Genomic DNA, 16,785 nt, shown 5'->3' with positions numbered 1-16,785 from the left:
CCTGTATTATCTGGGCTTCTTCTTATTTTCTTCTTCCCTTGCTTCTTTTGCTTCTTTTGCCCAGATAGGCTTGCAAAGTCAATGCCACACACACTGTCCATGGACAAAGTCGAGGCGCACCAGCAGGTCCACTTGGTCCGTTTCTTCTCGCTGACGTTTTTGACTCCATACTTGTACCTTACCTTGTAAATTCCCTGCTTTCTTTTTCCTTTCCACAACCCCAGGGATTCATTTGTCAAAAAGGTTTCGTTCTGGCGAGAAATGGAGCTGAACAGAGGCCACACATCACTTAACAGGCAGCGCATCAGACACGTCGCGTGGCCTGTGGCTTTGTTCCCACTTTGTCTACAGCCTCGATGGCAGGGGTCCTGACAGGCTTTTTGTTTTGCTCTGTCTCTCGATGGGCTTGTGAGATGAGATGAGGGACTGGACGGACGAGGGGAAGCCCTGCTGGAGGCTGTCCGGGATGAGATGCCGGGCTGGGGGGGGGGGGGTCTTGGATACTACGAGTAATACCGGAGTTGTATGATACGGTAGGTACTCGTGATAATAGAAACAACAAGTGAAAGCCTGCGTTGGTTGAGCATGAGCAGAAATGGACTGCTGCATGCTGGTGACTCGGATAGTGTAGACTCGAGTGCGACTTCACATGCCAGGACATGTAGTACTAAATGCAGTGAGTGGCATCGTCGTCAAGTCGAATCTCGACGGTTCTACCGTGTTCCGGCTGCAACGTCACTGTGCAGGTCCTCCCCGACACGCACGGGTTCGCACGCAATCATGCATCTTGCCATGTGCGCCATGCCGCCGTCCAGACAGTACCTACCTAACATGGCAGGGTACCTACATGTATGCAGTACTCGTACATATTACACGTAAAGCAACCCGGCAATGCAGCCTGTCGGATTGATCCAGTTGGGGGCACCTAGGTACATGTACATGTATCCATCACCCAACTGCACCGTCGCATCAGCTCAGCTGCGTCCAGTTCAGTTCATCCATCCCCCCCTGTAGCCCAGCGCCCAGCTCCACTGTGGCCGCTCCTCGTATGCGGTCGGTACCTGGCTCGGCGCCCTATCACACGCCGCTGGCCCTGCTGGGGCTGCTGGGCTGCCAACGGGGCCCCTTCGAGCCCTGCAGGTGCGCTAAAGGCGCCGCCACAGCCCACCCTCGGCCGTCGTACCGGATACCTGCCGCCGTGCGCCAGCCCGCGCGTGGCACGCCAGCCAAACTGCGCCCTTTCCGCAGGTCGATGTCACTGCTACCGCGCCGCAGATCCGCCCCCCCTTGCAATCGGGCCAGTGAGAGGCACGTCTGTTTCACCACCCCATAGCACCTGTCGTCTCTGTCATGTTGCAGCAAGCACTTCTTTCCTTCCGGGCCCTGTTTCTACCAGCTTCTCGAGATCGTCTTGCGTTTCCCTCGCGATCCCTTCTGTCTCTCTCCACAGTTTCCACTCCTCTCCCTTCCACTCGCTTGGGACTCGGTTTTTTTTTTTCTCTCTCTTTTCTTGCCCTTTGCTTTTGCCTAAAAGGACTATCCGGCTCGTCTGTCCCTCTTCCTGGTTCGCTCGTTTTGGCCCTCGAATTTTTTCTTTTATCTATATATCCTGAAACGCCCCTAGTGTTCTCGGACCTCTGTTGCTCAGGCCCCTCCTCAGTCACTTTCGATCTTATTTCCTCCCTCTCGCCTCGAGTCTTTTGTCAAGGCTTTTCCTCAAACCTCGTCTCTTCCTCTTTCTTTCCAGTTCCTGTTTGGTGATTTCTTGCCCTACGGATTGTCCCTCGCTTTGACCAATCCTAGCAACTGGCACGGACCTTCGTTGATCATCCGTCCTGGAACCTTGATATCGACGTCAGCGCATCGTTCATCACCCGTTTGTGTGCATTTTCCTGCAGCCTCGAATTTCTCTGGAGCCGGTCTTCAGCGGCTTCTGCGTCCGCGGCATTTGAAACATCGCACTCGCCGGCATTGTTTATGCTCTCTCTCCCCCCCTTGCTGCGGCATTGATTTCTCGGCTCTTCGTGGAGTAGTAGCGCAGTCATACGACGGTTCGTGCTGTGTGCATATCCTCAGCTTTAGCAGAGCACCTGGGGCCATCCTTGCAATCTTTGCAGCAACGAAAAGCCTAAACTTTTCCGAATACATCAACTCGAAACATCACTAGCCTTTACACCTGCTACCTTGGGCATCTATACCGGTCGTCGACTCCTCGGGGTATATATATATATAGACGACCTGCCCTGCTCTCCTCACAAGGAGTGCACCTGTCGTTGTTGTTGGAGTAGGGGAAACTTCAGATGGCGCATCGTCAACCCTCCCGCGCGTCTCGAAGCTCGGCTGGATTCCTCCCCCTGGAAGGAAACGACTCTCCTCGCGAGATGGAGAACAACGGGATCCAGCTTGCTCCTCTGACCACGGTCAAGAGCAACGCCTCGACCACGGGTGCCAGGAAGCCAAACTCCACAGCCCACGGCCACGATTCGCACAATGAGAAGCAGGGAATGCACCGCCATGCTGGCCGTCGGCGCAGAATGGACGACGAGGCCCTCAAGCGCAGGCAGACGGGTGACGAGGTCAAGCTCAACGCCATGGGCCGCCTCTATGCCAAGATCGTCGGCTTCTCCGTCATCACGCGGTACATGGTCTACGTCGTGCCCGTCGGCATCCTGCTGGCCGTCCCCCTCGTCGTGCTTGCCCTGACGGACCACAAGCACGACATCCACGTCGGCAGACACCAAGACGCCCGCGGCCCTCCGCTGTTCACGCTCTTCCTGTGGATTCAAATCTCCTGGCTGGCTCTCTGGGGCGTCAAGATGGCCGCCTGGTTCCTCCCTCACATCTTCATGTTCTTCTGCGGCATCGTCAGCGCTGGCACGCGCAAGTATGCCACCGTCCTCGGCAACCTCAACATTGTCATCTCCATCTTCTTCTGGATGCTGGCCTCGTGGCTCACGTTCAAGAGCCTCTTTGCCCAGCAATATGCCGATGGCATTGTCTGGGTGGTCAACCTCGAGCGCGTCCTCGGTGCCTGCTTCGTCTCCTCCGCCGTCCTGCTCGGCGAAAAGGCCATTGTCCAGCTCATCGGTGTGTCGTACCACCAGCGATCTTTTGACAACCGCATCAAGGATTCCAAGCGGGAAATCCATCTCCTGGGTCTCCTGTACGACGCTTCCCGCACGCTGTTCCCCATGTACTGCCCCGAGTTTGCCGAGGAGGACTACATCATCGAGGATAGTATCGAGATGATGCTTCGACGCAAGGCCGGCAAGGTCAAGGTCCCCGGCGCCCAGGCCCCCATGAGGATCATTGGAGACGTTACCCGCCTTGGTGACAAGGTGACGTCCGTCTTTGGCAACCTTGCTAGCGAAATCACAGGCAAGCACGTCTTCAACCCCAACTCGGCCCACTCCATCGTTGTCGAAGCCCTGGAGAAGAAGCGCTCGTCCGAGGCCCTGGCCAGGCGCCTCTGGATGTCCTTTGTCATAGAGGGCAGAGACGCCCTGTACCCAGACGACCTGGAGGAGGTCCTCGGACCGGCCTACAAGCGCGAGGCTGAGGAGGCCTTTGAGGCCATTGACACCGACGCCAACGGGGATATCAGCCTCGAGGAGATGATCCGCAAGGTGGTCGAGATGGGCAAGGAGCGAAAGGCCATTGCCGAAGGCATGAAGGATATCGGCCAGGCCCTGACGGCTTTTGATAAGGTCCTGCTGTTTGTGGTTCTGCTCATCACCATCTTCATCTTCTGTGAGTTCTCCCCCCTACCTAGTACCTCTGATTGTGTGGGCTCATATGCTGACCATGTGCTTTTCAGTGTCCTTCTTCAACAGCAGCCTCCTGACGACCATTGCCACCGCTGGAACTGCTCTCTTGTCCCTTTCCTTCGTCTTCGCCGTCACCACCCAGGAGTTCCTTGGTTCCTGCATCTTCCTCTTCGTCAAGCATCCCTACGATGTCGGCGACCGCATCGAGATTCAAGGCACACAGATGCTCGTCGACCGCATTTCCCTGCTGTACACTGTTTTTACCCGCACCGATAGGATGCAGGTCTCTCAGGTAAGACAAGCCGCCTCTTTGAGAACATGCCTTGGGAGCGACTGCTAACCATTCGACACACAGGTTCCCAACATTGTACTCAACAACCTCTGGATCGAAAACATCACGCGAAGCAAGGCCATGTCCGAGACCATCACTCTTGACGTCTCCTTTGACACCTCGTTTGAGGACATTGAGCTGCTCCGCATCGAGATGGAGAAGTTTGTCCGGTCGCCCGAGAACTCTCGCGACTTCCAGCCCGACTTCAGCATTGGCGTTGGCGGTGTCAATAACCTTGACAAGTTGACCCTCCAGATCAGCATCAAGCACAAGTCCAACTGGCACAACGATCGCGTCCGCGCCACGCGCCGCTCCAAGTTCATGTGTGCTCTGGCCATTGCTCTGAAGAAGATTCCCATCCTGGCGCCTGGCGGTGGTGGTGAACCTTTGGGCGGACCCACGAACCCTTCGTACTCGGTGTCCGTGACGGACGAGTGGGCCGCCCACAGCCGAGAGGAGGCAGCCAAGAGGGCCGATGCCGCGCGACTGGTGCCCTCAAACGCCCACCAGACCCCCGAGCAGATGGCCCAGGCAGAGAAGGACGCCATGCAATCGCTTAACAGCAACCGATCGCTGGCTCTCGAGACGACGGGCATGTGGGACGCTGACGCTCGCTCCATTGCCTCCAGGGACCCGGCGGACGAACCCGGCCTGGCGGCAGATCTCGGCAAGAAGGAGAGCCAGCGTGGCGGCAGACGACGAGCAGGCGAGGGCCTGACGGGCCTGACGCCGACTGACAGCCAAAACACGACGTTCCCGGCCAGCCCCCGCATCCGGACGTACGATGAGGAGGCCCAGACGGGTGTCCCCGGAGCGCAGTTTGGGACTCATCCGCAGTTTGGCGCGCACCAGGATGACGGAGGGGCCATCGGCCGCCACTCCAGCTACCGCGGGCCCAGCTTCGACGTGAGCCGGCCCGAGGACACTCTCCACCTGTCGCCGTCGCTGCATGTGCCCAACCGCGGCGGCAGTGTGGGCCGTCGCCAGCGAGGATCAACCACGTCGAACAATGCTTAGTTGATGTGAGTCTTTACCAAAGGCGAGATTCATCTCGAAGCTAGCCATTGACTCGCTGTGAGCTTCTACATCGATGCGCTCTTCTCGATGGCTGTTCACCTGAGTAGTGACTTCAATGTTTATATTTGCGATACCGGGGGAATGGTTTTGGTTTCACAGAAAAAGCAACAACACAAAAAGAATGGAATTTACAGGACGCGAGGTTATGATTTGTATTGCGTCAAGGGCCCAGTTGTACGCTATGAGCACAACGACCGGGCGGTATGGTAATTCATTGTTCGCATCATGGAGGGAGAGGAGGAAAATATCAGGATGGGAAACAACTGCTCGGGTTGAAACAATTAGACGCTGGATCGAGACGCTGTGGCTACTACGAGGTAGTGCTGGCACCGCTACGCCATGGCATGAACTGTTTACATATAGCTACCTACTTTTAGTCTCTACACCTTCTTTTCTCCTTTCTTTTGTTAGACTTGTCTTTAATAGACGGCCATTATATTGGCAGCTTTGGCAGCTTTCATGATGTGATTTTCTGAGGTTTGAAGCGAAGCAAAACAGATTGCTACCTTGCACTGACGACTTGGCAATGCTTTTCCAGTCGCCCAGGCTTATCCGAACACTAACGAGACAAGGCCCTTTACTAGAAGGACTACAGGTACTCACGTACGTAGCAGAGACGGAAAAGGTGTCTGTACAAGAGTGTGGTGACATAAAGGTCTGGCTAGCCTTGGTCGACCCAGCCAGGCGGATCCGTCTCGGCGAGGGAATGCCTTTTCCGTTGCTCTAGAGGACAGGGAAGCTACAGAATGCGGACGCCTTTTGCTTTGATCTGTACATTTGATACTGGACGCCGATGGTAATGTAAGGTTCGTATGTGTAATGCTAATGAAGACCCTCGCAAGCGCTTTGTAAATACATAGGGAGTGCGGAATGAATATAGACACACATGGGACCAAATAAGAGCACCGTTTTGGTTCAGTGCTTGGTGACGAACGTCGCATTTGTGTGCGCATCGTTGGTTTTTATGTAAGCTTATATTTCCATCTATTACTTTGCGCTCCGTTTTTTTTTTTTTTTTTTTTTTTTTTTTTTTTTTTTTCTACTGCAAACCGCTTTATCTACCTACCAAGGTACCTGTAGGCAGGATATGGGGTTTCCATGCTTTGCTTACGGCACTGAAATTGGTACTGGAGTGGACGGTGTGATGGCGGCCTTTCCCCCTGGCTCTTGGTCTGGCTGGACAATATGAAGAGATGGATGAGGAGAACCGAGATGATAATATGGTTGTCTCTCTCTTTTTTCCTGATCAGTCGGCATTATATTACTTTCAGGCGCAGGACGGGCGAAACTAAGGTAGGTAGCCAGCTGTAGTAAGCATCACAGAGTCACGATGACAGCCTTTCTTCACCCCGCAAAATGAATGAACAAAGACGAGAACTGGGCTATGTATTTCTCCGCACGACCATTTTGTGGGGGAAAGACTTAGAACGATAGCTTTCCCGAGTATTTCCCCAAGCAGCCTAGGAAGTTCTGTTGATGATGCTTGGCTTGCTGGGGAGGGGGGTCCACAGCGTTATTGACGGAAAAGGGAGCTTCATGTCATTGTTTTTCGGCTGAACGGTTCGTGAAGTGTTTGATGGCGAATGGGCACTTTACGATGGAAAGCTTGAGGCTAAAGGGGGGAAAGAAACGTGGCGGCCATGATGGTGTTTTCTTAAGAGGGGGGGGTTGAAGAGGGGGGATGATCCGAGCCGAAGCAGGAGTTTGCGGGGAATCGAAGAAAAGGTTGAGCATTGCATGCAAGGTGTAAGGCGAAGGTGATGGATGCATGTAACGCTGGCCCTGTGAGGCGAGCCGACGGGAAAAGGATGGTGTATCTAAGCTTGGCCCTTCTTTAATACTTTTTCTTTTTGTCTGTTGAAGATTACTTTTTCTTCTTAATTTCTTCCCACTTTTGCTACTGTCATCTAATTTCGTCGTTGGAGCTGGATGTGATTACATGCTGCTCTGGCTGAGAAAGGCTTGAGATCTTTACGTTTTGTTTGCTTCTTTAAGATTGCCAATTGCAAGTTGAGAAGAAGAGGAAGAAGGAGGAGGAGGAGGAGGAGACTCAGCCGAGTCTGAGTGCCACTTTGGTATATAGTTCCGACTTACAACACCAGAAACGTCCGATATAGGAAGCATCGCGTCTCACCACCCACCATCACCAAACTCACCACCCTCTCCCTCTCCCTCCCACTCTCTCGCTTACAATTACAACTGCCTACTACGCAAACATCATCATCATCATCACCACCATCACAATGTCAACAACAACAACAAACAACACCACAATGCCACCCCCCACCCCGCCAAAGCCGCCGCAGCAAGTCTGCGACAACTGCCGCTTCCGCAAGATGAAGTGCGACCGCGGCCTCCCCTGCAGCAACTGCGTCGTGTCGTCCATCCCGTGCCGATACCTCCACACGCTGCGGCGCAAGGGGCCCCGGGGCGGCAAGGGCCGGCGGCTGTCGCAGATCAGGCAGGGCCTGACGGAGCCGGACAGGAATCACTTTGAGGTCAGCACGCCGGGGAGCGCGCAGCAGATGCAGTTTGGGGTGCTGGGGGAGCAACAGCAGGCGGCGGCGGCGGCGGCGGCGGCGGCGAGCAGGAGGAGTAGGAATGGTGGTGGTGCTGCTGCTGGTGGAGGAGCTGCTGGAGGAGGAGGACAAGGAGGAGGACATGGAGGAGCATCACAGCAGCAGCAGAATCCGTTGCTGGCCCTGGCGACGGCGACGGAGCTCGACAGGCAGCGGCTGTCCGTGGCGCTGGCGGCGCACGTCCAGGTCTTCATGAAGCACCTCTTCCCCATCATGCCCGTCGTCAACGACCGGGAGCTGCTGGCCGACTCGCTGCGGCTGGACTCGCTGTCGCCCTCGCGGTACGCCTTCCTGCTGTCGCTCTGCGCGGCGACGCGCATCCAGCTCAAGCTCGACAACGCCGAGGAGTACGACGAGACGGCGGTGGGCATCAACACGTCGCTGGACTCGCCGCTCACGGGCGAGGCCCTGCTGGGCGCCGCGGAGCAGGCGAGGCTGCAGTTCAACGTGGTGGACGACTTGAGCCTCGACACGCTGCTCACGTCCTTTTTCCTCTTTGCGGGCTATGGCAACCTGGAGAAGCATACGCACGCTTGGTTCTACCTGAACCAGGCCATTTCCCTGGCCCTGTCGATTGGGCTGCATAGCGAGGCTGCGTATAGCAACCTGGAGGAGAGCGAGCGGGAGATTCGACGGCGGATCTTCTGGCTGCTCTTTGTGACGGAGAGGTGAGAGAGGTTCTCTTTTCACAGCAGATATTTTCACACAAGAGAGAGAGGGAGAGAGGGGACACTGATTCTGGTTCCGTAGGACATACGCCCTGCAGCACCGCCGGCCGGTGATGCTGCGCAACACAATCTCCAAGCCGCAAATCGTCGACTCGGACTGCCCCATTGTCATGCACGACTTTGTCAACCACGTCCGCCTCTTCGAGCTGCTGCCCTGCTCGCTGTACGAGTGGCAGCCGCACACGGACGGGTGCCAGCCGCAGGGCGTCGCGCTGAGCCACGCCATCAGCAACAAGCTGTCGGCCGTGCAGCCCGCCGAGAGCGTCATGGAGAGCCAGCGCTTCGACACGCTCGTCACGCAGCAGTGGCTGCGCGTGTCCATGTGGCGGCTGGCGTTTGGCAGCAAGCCCAGCCTCGTCTACGGGCAGGGGCTGATGCCCGCCTTGGGGCTGCCCTTCGAGGCGGGCAAGTCGATTATGAAGGCCCTGGGGTCTGTGAGCCAGAGCTCCAAGGACTGTCACGGGATTGCCATTGTACGTATTATCGAACATTGCCAGACTCTCGACAAAAACGTCGACAGGGGTGTTTGCTAACTGAAATGTGTTTGATGAATGTATATAGGAGCAGAAGCTGTTTGACATTGGAATGAGCCTCGCCGACGCTTCCATGTCCGCCTCGCCCGTCCCCTCGTTCGAGTTCGGCCCCCACGACCTGCTCTGCTCCGTCGTAAAGTTCCTCGGCCGCATCCGCGGCTGCCAGTCCAACCTGCTGCCCAAGCTGCTCAAGCACTCGGAGCTCATCCTCGGCTTCTCCAGCCCCCTGGTGGCCGGCATCGACATCCACTGGCCCGCGCTGCTGGAGGAGCATCCCGCCGCCGCCGCCGACGTCGGCGACCTGGCTGCTGCTCATCATCATCATCATCATCACGCTCAGGGGGACGAGTCCTCGGCGAGCAGCAGCGCGGGGAGCTGGCAGGATACGTGCGACTTGGCGATGCTGGAGCCTGGGGCGGGAGCGTTTATGGGGTTGGGGTGCGAGGAGGCGTTTGATGAGCAGGTGCACATGTCTGGGCAGGTGGAGATGGCATGATTTCTGAGCCCTGAACTGTCTCTTTTTTTTTCTTTGAGGGGTCATTTATATATCCTGGATGGGTTTTTATTGGTTTGGCCACGAATATGCTGTATGAGAGATGCCTTGGTTTACGATGCTAGATATGGCCCAGATGCTGCATGGCGCACGCAGTCGATTGTGGACTTGCGCCCCCCCCCCCCCCCCCCCCTATTTTTCCACCCACCTCTTTCTCCCCCTGTTGTGACTCTCGGTGTCAACATATGATTCACCTGCTTCAGAGCTCATCCCTGACGAGGCTCTTCCTCGCGGTATCCTCCCCGCTCACGCTCTGCAGCCGAAACACCTTGGCCGCATGCCTCGGCACCCGTACACTCAAATCCCCCCCTTTCTCAACAACCCCAATCTTCTCCCCAAACAGCCTCGGATCCCTCCTCCTCAACCCCTCCGCATACGGCACCTCAGTAGCATTATACCAACCCAACCGCTTGAGCACCGCCCTCCTCGCCTCCTGCCCCTCGGCATCAAGCACCCGCCTCGCATCCTCCGTCTCCATCCTCGCGCCTTTGCCCCAGAGATCATGCACCGCCCAGTCCTGCCTCACCTGCGCCGCCGTGCCCCCGACGCCATCCATGATGAAGATGTCCTCGAGAGAAGCGGACATGTCGAGGTCTGCGTCGGCGGCGTTGAGGAAGATGACGACTTGGTCCCCGTTGGCGAGGGGTCCGCTCCAGACGTGCGTCTCGCCGACGCCGTAGCGGTCCTTGGGGACGGAGGTGTTGCGGCTGATGCGCTGGACGGCGCGGCCGCGGGGGTCTTGGTTGAGGGCGATGATGGCCGGGTTGGTGATGATTGTTAGGGTGGAGGGAGTCATGATGCGGAGGTCGTTGCCGAGGAGGAGGGGGGACTTGAGGGCCGCCCACATGGAGAAGTGGGCTTTGTACTGTGCACATTTCACATTGTGTGTCAGTTGGACGATATGAATAGTATTTGGGGGGGGGGGGGGGGGGGGAAGAGTATGAAAAAGTCATGGTCGTTGAGGAGATGATGATGATGATTCAGGGGTTACCACGAGAAATGTTATATGCGGGGGAGTCGTTGGGAGAGCTCACTCACCTCTTCTTCCGTCATGCCGCCGTGGCCAACCTCGAGCATGTCGAGATCGTTCCAGCCGCCCGGCAGCCCGCGGTCAATGTACGGCGCGACCTTGTTGATGATGGCCAGGACGGAGCAGTGCGTTCCCGGGGCGATGCATGCCGGGTCTGCGGCGTCGGTGCACGAGCAGAGGTCGTCGGGGCGGGCAAACGAGTCGTAGATGTCGCCTGAGACGCGCCACGAGTTGGCAATGGAGCCTCCCCACTGCCGTTGTACTCTATCAGCATGGCTATTTCTCATATATATATATATATATATATGGTACATCAAGTCCTATCTTTGTATGTGTGTGGTAACAGATGGACGTTGATATAGGGGGAAGGGGGAAGAGGGGGGGAAGAGGTTGGGAAGCATATATACCGTATGGACGTAATCCTCGCCCCAGCTGCATAGGCTGTATAATATAGCGCGCCCCGTCTTCTTGAGCGCCTTGGCCATGGCGTTGAAGCGGTCAAACGAGATGAGGGGCGTGCCGAAGCGGCCCATGTGGTAGCAGTTGTCGTACTTGAGGTAGTCGACGCCCCAGGAGGCGAAGCTCGCCGCGTCTGCCTCTTCGTGGTCGAGCGAGCCGGCTGTGCGTTCAACCTACAGTCAGCGTTTTCTCTGGTACTTCCGCTTATACGACGACAAGGGACGAAAGGGGGGGGGGGGGGGGGGGGGGGGGGGGAGAAGGAGGAGAAGAAACAAATCAAAGCAGCGAGAACAAGGTCAAGACAAGACATGAAAAGACAACCCCCTACCGTATCGCGCACAAGTCATCTCCCCCGCGCTCGAATACATGCCAAACAGAAACCCCTTTTCATGCAGCGCATCCGCCAGCGGCTTCATGCCGCCGGGGAACTTGGCCTCGTCCGCCACGAGCCTGCCGTCTGCTTCGTCGCGGCCGGCGGACCAGCAGTCGTCGAGCACGACGTACTTGTAGCCGAGGTCCTGGAGGCCGTATTCCGTCAGGAGCTGGGCGGTGCTGGTGAGGAGGGCGGAGGAGACGGAGCAGGCGAAGGTGTTCCAGTTGTTCTGTTTTTTTACGGAGGAGGAGGAGGAGTAGAAACTCGTTAGCTAGAGGTGCTTTGCTGGATGAGAGAGGAAAAGAGATAGAGGTTGGATGTGATGATGAGGAGGAGGGGGGGGAGATGGAGAGGGATGGATGACAGGAGGAAGTGTACCCATCCCATTTGAGGTGTTCGTGCCAATCCGTTGTTTACGGCTTGGACGGTGCTCGTGGAGAGGGCCACGAGGAGCCCTTCTCTTGAGAACCTCATTTTTGAATCGCTCGAATCACCGCGCAGAAGAAGGACAATACTCTGAGGGATGAGAGAGAAGAGAGAAGAGAGACAAGAGCAGACTAGAAGAAGACAGGGCGTTTTTGGTTGACCTTCAATGGTACTTCTCGAGTGAATATGATAATATGAGAGAAAAGAAGCTCCTCAGTAATACCGCGCGGGAGAGAAAAGACAGCCGGCGGCTAAAGGCAAAAAGAGCCATATGGTCGATATGGATACAATGCAGAATCAAAGGGTCCGGGATGATACAAAAGCACGCTCCTCTCCGATCCTTTCCTTCTTTCGTCAGTATGCCAACACTCGTTTCCACCTCCTCGATGGTAACCCCCACAGGGAAAGGAATTAAAGTAGATGCTATCATTGTCAGAAAGATATTGGGCCAGTGTGTCCCTTGTAGATACTATACTTGGATAATAGAAACGGTCAATTAGTCGGGGTGATTTTTAAACTAATGTGGCATGCGTAATTCTACCCCGCGGGATACAAGCGACTCTTCTTCTGCCTCCAGATATAACAGTACCTAGGTAGGTAGTCTTTGCGTTGTTTGAGAGGATCAATTTGGCGAGATGCCGTGGGAGATTATTCGGAAGAATACAGTGGAGGGGTTGATGTCTTGTCCATACATACGAGTACAGGTTGCTCCACAAGATCAGGAACTTGCCGAAACGGGCAATCCGGGGTAAAAGCAGCATTGGATGGATTCTGATGTGCAGACATGCCTTCATTTGCTGCTACTTCTAAAATATATACTCTTGGTCAAACACAAGGAACAAGACAGTGTCACGATTGTGCACTTTGACTACCTAGGTACCCAAGGTAAAATGCTTGAGTAAGGTACCTACCTACCTTGGGTACCTAGATCCCTATTGGCTTGGTGTGCCGTATCTGGAAATGACCATAACTGGCAAGTGTCTCTGTTAGATGCTTCACCCAGTGACTCCATCGCCAGCGGGAAACAGACGTCATTTGTTCACCCAGCAATGGCCACAGTATCAGATAGAATAATACGGCTTCAAGCATCAAGCATCTTCATACCCAAACAAACAAGAAATGACATCCATCACTCAGCTGCCTACCCATAGCAACCAATCCCCCCCAACCTCTCAACCCAGCCCCTCCAGATCCCCCCCCTTCCCCCTTTTCCACCCCATCTAAGGCAGAGCATCACTCTGAAAAGCATCAATCTTATACTTTGCAAACTTCCTCGCCGGCACCCCCCTCGCAAACAAAACGTCCAGCTCCTCATACGTCCGGTCCTTGGACTCGGGCAGCCGGAAATACGCCCACACAAACGTCACAAACGCCGTCCCTCCCCACACAAAGCCCGTGTACCCTTTCAGATTCCACTGCGTCGGATTCATAAAGTACGGCTGCAGGACGCCCGCCACGATGCCCGTCACCGCATACGCGTTGCGCGCCAGGCACACCGTCTTCTGCCGCAGCCGCGTCGAGCCGAGCTCCGCCGGCAGCGCCCAGCCCAGCTGGCCCGCCGACAGCTGGAAGACAAAGGTCCAGACCAGCGTCAGGACGGCCTGCGCCATGCCCACGCCGTGCTCGCTCGTCCGCGCGTTGAGCCCACCGATGATGATGAGGATGGCCGACATGACGCCCATGCCGGTGACGTACGTCGTGCGGCGGCCAAAGTACGGCATGACGAAGATCCATGACACAATGGTGCCGAACAGCGCCATTCCGTTGCCGCCGACACCGAGATGGTACGTCTGGGTCGTCGTCAGCCCGACCTGCTGGAAGAAGTAGGTTGAGTTGTAGGCAAAGTTGATGCCGGAGAGGACCTGCCCGGCAAAGACCATGCAGGCAATCTCGGTGCGGCGAAGCTCAAAGCCCTTAAAGCAGTCCCAGTACGAGGTGCCGACGGAGAGTTGCTCTTCCAGGTTGTTGGTGTAGATGATTAGGTTAAGGCTCTCCTGGAGTTCTTCCTCTGACGGATTGGAGCGGAGCTTCCTTAACGATTCCTTGGCTTCCTCGTAGCGCCCCTGACGGACGAGGTGCCAGGGCGTGTCTGGCGCAAACCAGATAATGGGGAACAGGATGACGGGCCAGGCCCATTGGACAGCAAACGGAATCCGATAGGACCATTCCGTCGTGTTGTTCACAAGGCCGGCAAAGATGCCGGCCGAGATGAGCTGACCGATGATGAAGCACATGTTGGTCCAGCTCGTCAAATACACGCGGAGAGTCATCGGCAGGACCTCCGAGGCATATGCCGGCGCCGTCGTGGCGAAGATGCCCCAAGGCAGGCCGCACAGCAGCTCGCCCACAAGCAGGACCTTGGTATTCGGTGCAAAGAAGACGATGAACACAAAGGCGCTCATGGTGACGAGGGAGCCCAGAATAACGCGGACGTGCCCAAATCGGAGCACAAGATATCCATTAAGGAGGGTGCCAAAGAAAGACCCGACATTCGACGCATTGCCCAGCCCGGCCTGCCAGGGGGCCGACAGCTGATAGTTGTTCGTCGCCTCGTTGTAGTGGCCGTATTTCTTTGCGAATTCGGGGTAGGCGTAGAAGTTGCTGAGAAGGTTCGTGTCGTAGCCTTCCATGATGACGCAGGCAGACACAATCAGGCACCAGAAGATGGCCTTGGGGTAGAGGCGCAGCGCCTTGAGCGGAGGCAGGTTGTGCTCGGCCTCGGCGCCCTGCTTGGCCTTGTCTGCAATCTCATTGATGGCGAGCTTTTCGTTGGGCTCGATGGGAAGATCTTCCGCGTGGGCCACGGCCAGAGTGGACTTTTCCATGTCTGGAAAAAAAAGGGGGGGGGAGCAATCCTGTGCTCTCAAAAGACGATGACAGAGAAGACAAAGGTGCTGGTCAAGCCAAGATGCCGGGAAAGAAAGAAACCCAAGACAAGAACCCGTTGGCTGTCTTGCTTGCTTGCTTGCGGCAAACTTCCGTCTCACTCTTCCTTGCTTTCGGCCACTTTCCTCTCACAGAAGACATCCCAACAAGCTCATTTTATAGTCCTCTCAGCTTCTTCTTCCCCTCTCTCTCCTCCAGCCGGTTCTTTGACTAGACGCCTCCAAAGAGTCCCTCGTGAAGGCCTCTTGGCCTCGTTGAGCACCTTGACAAGGGTGGCCTCGGTTCGTCTTCTTCACCCCGCAATTGGCTATTCCAGACCTGGGTAGACCAGACCGGTCTTACAAGTCTCCCCGGATTTTCTCTGGTTGGCGGCGGTAATAATAATACTGAGGCTACTATTTTGAAAAGAGGCAAAAGTTGGCGTGCCCGAGAATTTCCCCTTTGGGATGCCATGGAAACGGCAATAGGCGGAGCGCGGTTGAGAGGACAAGTTTGGTCGATTGTGAGGGGATGCTCTGCTGGATTTAGGGTATCATATCTTGTATCTTCTCAGATACGTGTAGATGAGCACACATGGAGAGATCTGCGATACATGAGTGAGTTAGTATTGGACGACAGATATGGAAAAGTTGACAGTCAGTCACCTTGTTCACCATGAGAGATTCGACAGTCTGCAGTCCCTCCCTCGTCCACTGGCAGAGTATGGCCAACATACGCAATTTGACTGGTCATGCAAGGGACATTGGCCTCGGTTAGAGGACTGAGATGGCGCTGGATGCATGGACTCTTCTCGTCTTACCCGTGAATCCAAGATTGACCCCTGCTGGCCTGCTTCGGGAGCCCTGCCGAGCTCGATCAGCAGCGAATAGCAGTCGAGTCTGGACAAATAGACGTGCAGCGATCCCCCCCTCGTCCTCTCTCGCAGCTGAAGGATGGCGACATGCGTAATAGTTCCCGTGATACGTGTAGAACAAGACCTCCGGGCCTCAGCAATTTTTCGGGCTATCTCGCGGACATGCAGGAGAATTGACAATCCATAGGTATCCCGGGAGTGGCCCCTTTGGAAACCGCACTCGACAGCTCAGCCGCAATAACTCCTTCTTGACCCGAAGCTGCTTCTCTTCCCATCATCTTGATCGCTTTCGAAGAGGCAGCTGAAGAAGAAGCTTCATTCCGTCGGCGCAATGGACTCCAAAGTCACGGCCGCAACCGTCCAGGCCACTGTGCTCAACGCCCTCTCGGGCGTGTTTGCGCAAGCCATTCTGGCATATCGCAGGGGGGTCAGTATCCCAAACCTCCCATGTTGCCAATGTTGCTTTCGCCGTTGAATAATGTTGACGTGCTGACTCGAGGCTCGCTTGGTCCGCGTCTCCCGCATGGCAGACAACGGATGGCATCGATCTCTCCTCCATCCTGCGGTTCATCGTGTACACGGTGCTCACGACGCCGCCCAATTATAGGTGGCAGGAGTTTCTGGAGCGAATGTTCCCAACCACCACAGAGCCAAAGCATCACAAGTCCCTCGATGACGATTCGAACCAGCCATCGTCGAATGCTGTGACAGGGCCTGGCGGCAAGTTGAATATTGCCAACACGGCAGCCAAGTTCATCCTGGATCAGGCACTCGGGGCGCCCATCAACACGCTTCTGTTCATCTGTCTGATGGGCCAGTTGAGCTCTCAGAGCTACAATCACATCGTGAGCAGTGTCATCAGCGTGAGTGACTGGACCCAACTCTTGCCCTGCCTGTGAACCTGATTTGGGGGATGCTGATCGAAGGTTGTCAGGACTTTCGGCCAATGTTGTTTGCCGGCTATCGAGTGTGGCCCGTCGTCTGCCTGCTGAACCTGGTTGTCGTTCCGTTTGACCACCGGCAGCTTGTTGGAAGCATTGCTGGGCTAGGTTGGGGGGTGTTTCTCAGCCTCAACCAGGTCAAATAGATGCTGTCGGAGAGTGCGTAGCTGAAGACAACTCTGAAGACATGTCAAAGGAGGTGAAAACGGCCGGTGCTGTCGGCCCATTGGTGACAATGGAGAGGATGCC

At 55.9% G+C, this 16,785-nt stretch overlaps 5 protein-coding genes across 5 annotated transcripts; 3 read left to right on the top strand and 2 right to left on the bottom strand.

Annotated features, from left to right (window-relative positions):
- Nucleotides 1-2,486: 2,486 nt before the first annotated feature.
- On the top strand, nt 2,487-4,767 carry TRIREDRAFT_45112 (uncharacterized protein; the record flags this gene model as incomplete). Its single annotated transcript, XM_006961982.1, has 3 exons — nt 2,487-3,750; nt 3,818-4,059; nt 4,123-4,767. Coding segments are annotated over exons 1-3 (2,133 nt in total), but the record flags the coding sequence as incomplete, so codon positions are not given.
- A 2,681-nt stretch (nt 4,768-7,448) lies between these two features.
- On the top strand, nt 7,449-9,253 carry TRIREDRAFT_55105 (amylolytic gene expression activator; the record flags this gene model as incomplete). Its single annotated transcript, XM_006962377.1, has 3 exons — nt 7,449-8,422; nt 8,505-8,955; nt 9,044-9,253. Coding segments are annotated over 3 exons (1,635 nt in total), but the record flags the coding sequence as incomplete, so codon positions are not given.
- A 514-nt stretch (nt 9,254-9,767) lies between these two features.
- Nucleotides 9,768-11,904, bottom strand: TRIREDRAFT_55999 (uncharacterized protein; the record flags this gene model as incomplete). Its single annotated transcript, XM_006962166.1, has 5 exons — nt 9,768-10,433; nt 10,607-10,849; nt 11,006-11,217; nt 11,386-11,659; nt 11,809-11,904. 5 exons carry the CDS (start codon nt 11,902-11,904, stop codon nt 9,768-9,770), a joined length of 1,491 nt encoding a protein of 496 aa, XP_006962228.1.
- A 1,172-nt stretch (nt 11,905-13,076) lies between these two features.
- On the bottom strand, nt 13,077-14,681 carry TRIREDRAFT_55077 (uncharacterized protein; the record flags this gene model as incomplete). The annotated part of the gene is made up of 1 exon (XM_006962165.1): nt 13,077-14,681. The coding sequence occupies one exon, from the start codon at nt 14,679-14,681 to the stop codon at nt 13,077-13,079; it is 1,605 nt and encodes a 534-aa protein (XP_006962227.1).
- A 1,245-nt stretch (nt 14,682-15,926) lies between these two features.
- TRIREDRAFT_55062 (uncharacterized protein) lies at nt 15,927-16,682 on the top strand (the record flags this gene model as incomplete). Its single annotated transcript, XM_006962376.1, has 3 exons — nt 15,927-16,022; nt 16,126-16,458; nt 16,530-16,682. 3 exons carry the CDS (start codon nt 15,927-15,929, stop codon nt 16,680-16,682), a joined length of 582 nt encoding a protein of 193 aa, XP_006962438.1.
- Nucleotides 16,683-16,785: the final 103 nt, after the last annotated feature.

The sequence above is a fragment of the Trichoderma reesei genome (genome assembly GCF_000167675.1).
Source record: "Trichoderma reesei QM6a unplaced genomic scaffold TRIREscaffold_2, whole genome shotgun sequence".
In the NCBI taxonomy this organism is placed as follows: Eukaryota; Fungi; Ascomycota; class Sordariomycetes; order Hypocreales; family Hypocreaceae; genus Trichoderma; species Trichoderma reesei.
Note: the sequence above shows the minus strand (reverse complement) of the source record. Positions and strands in the feature narration are given on the sequence as shown.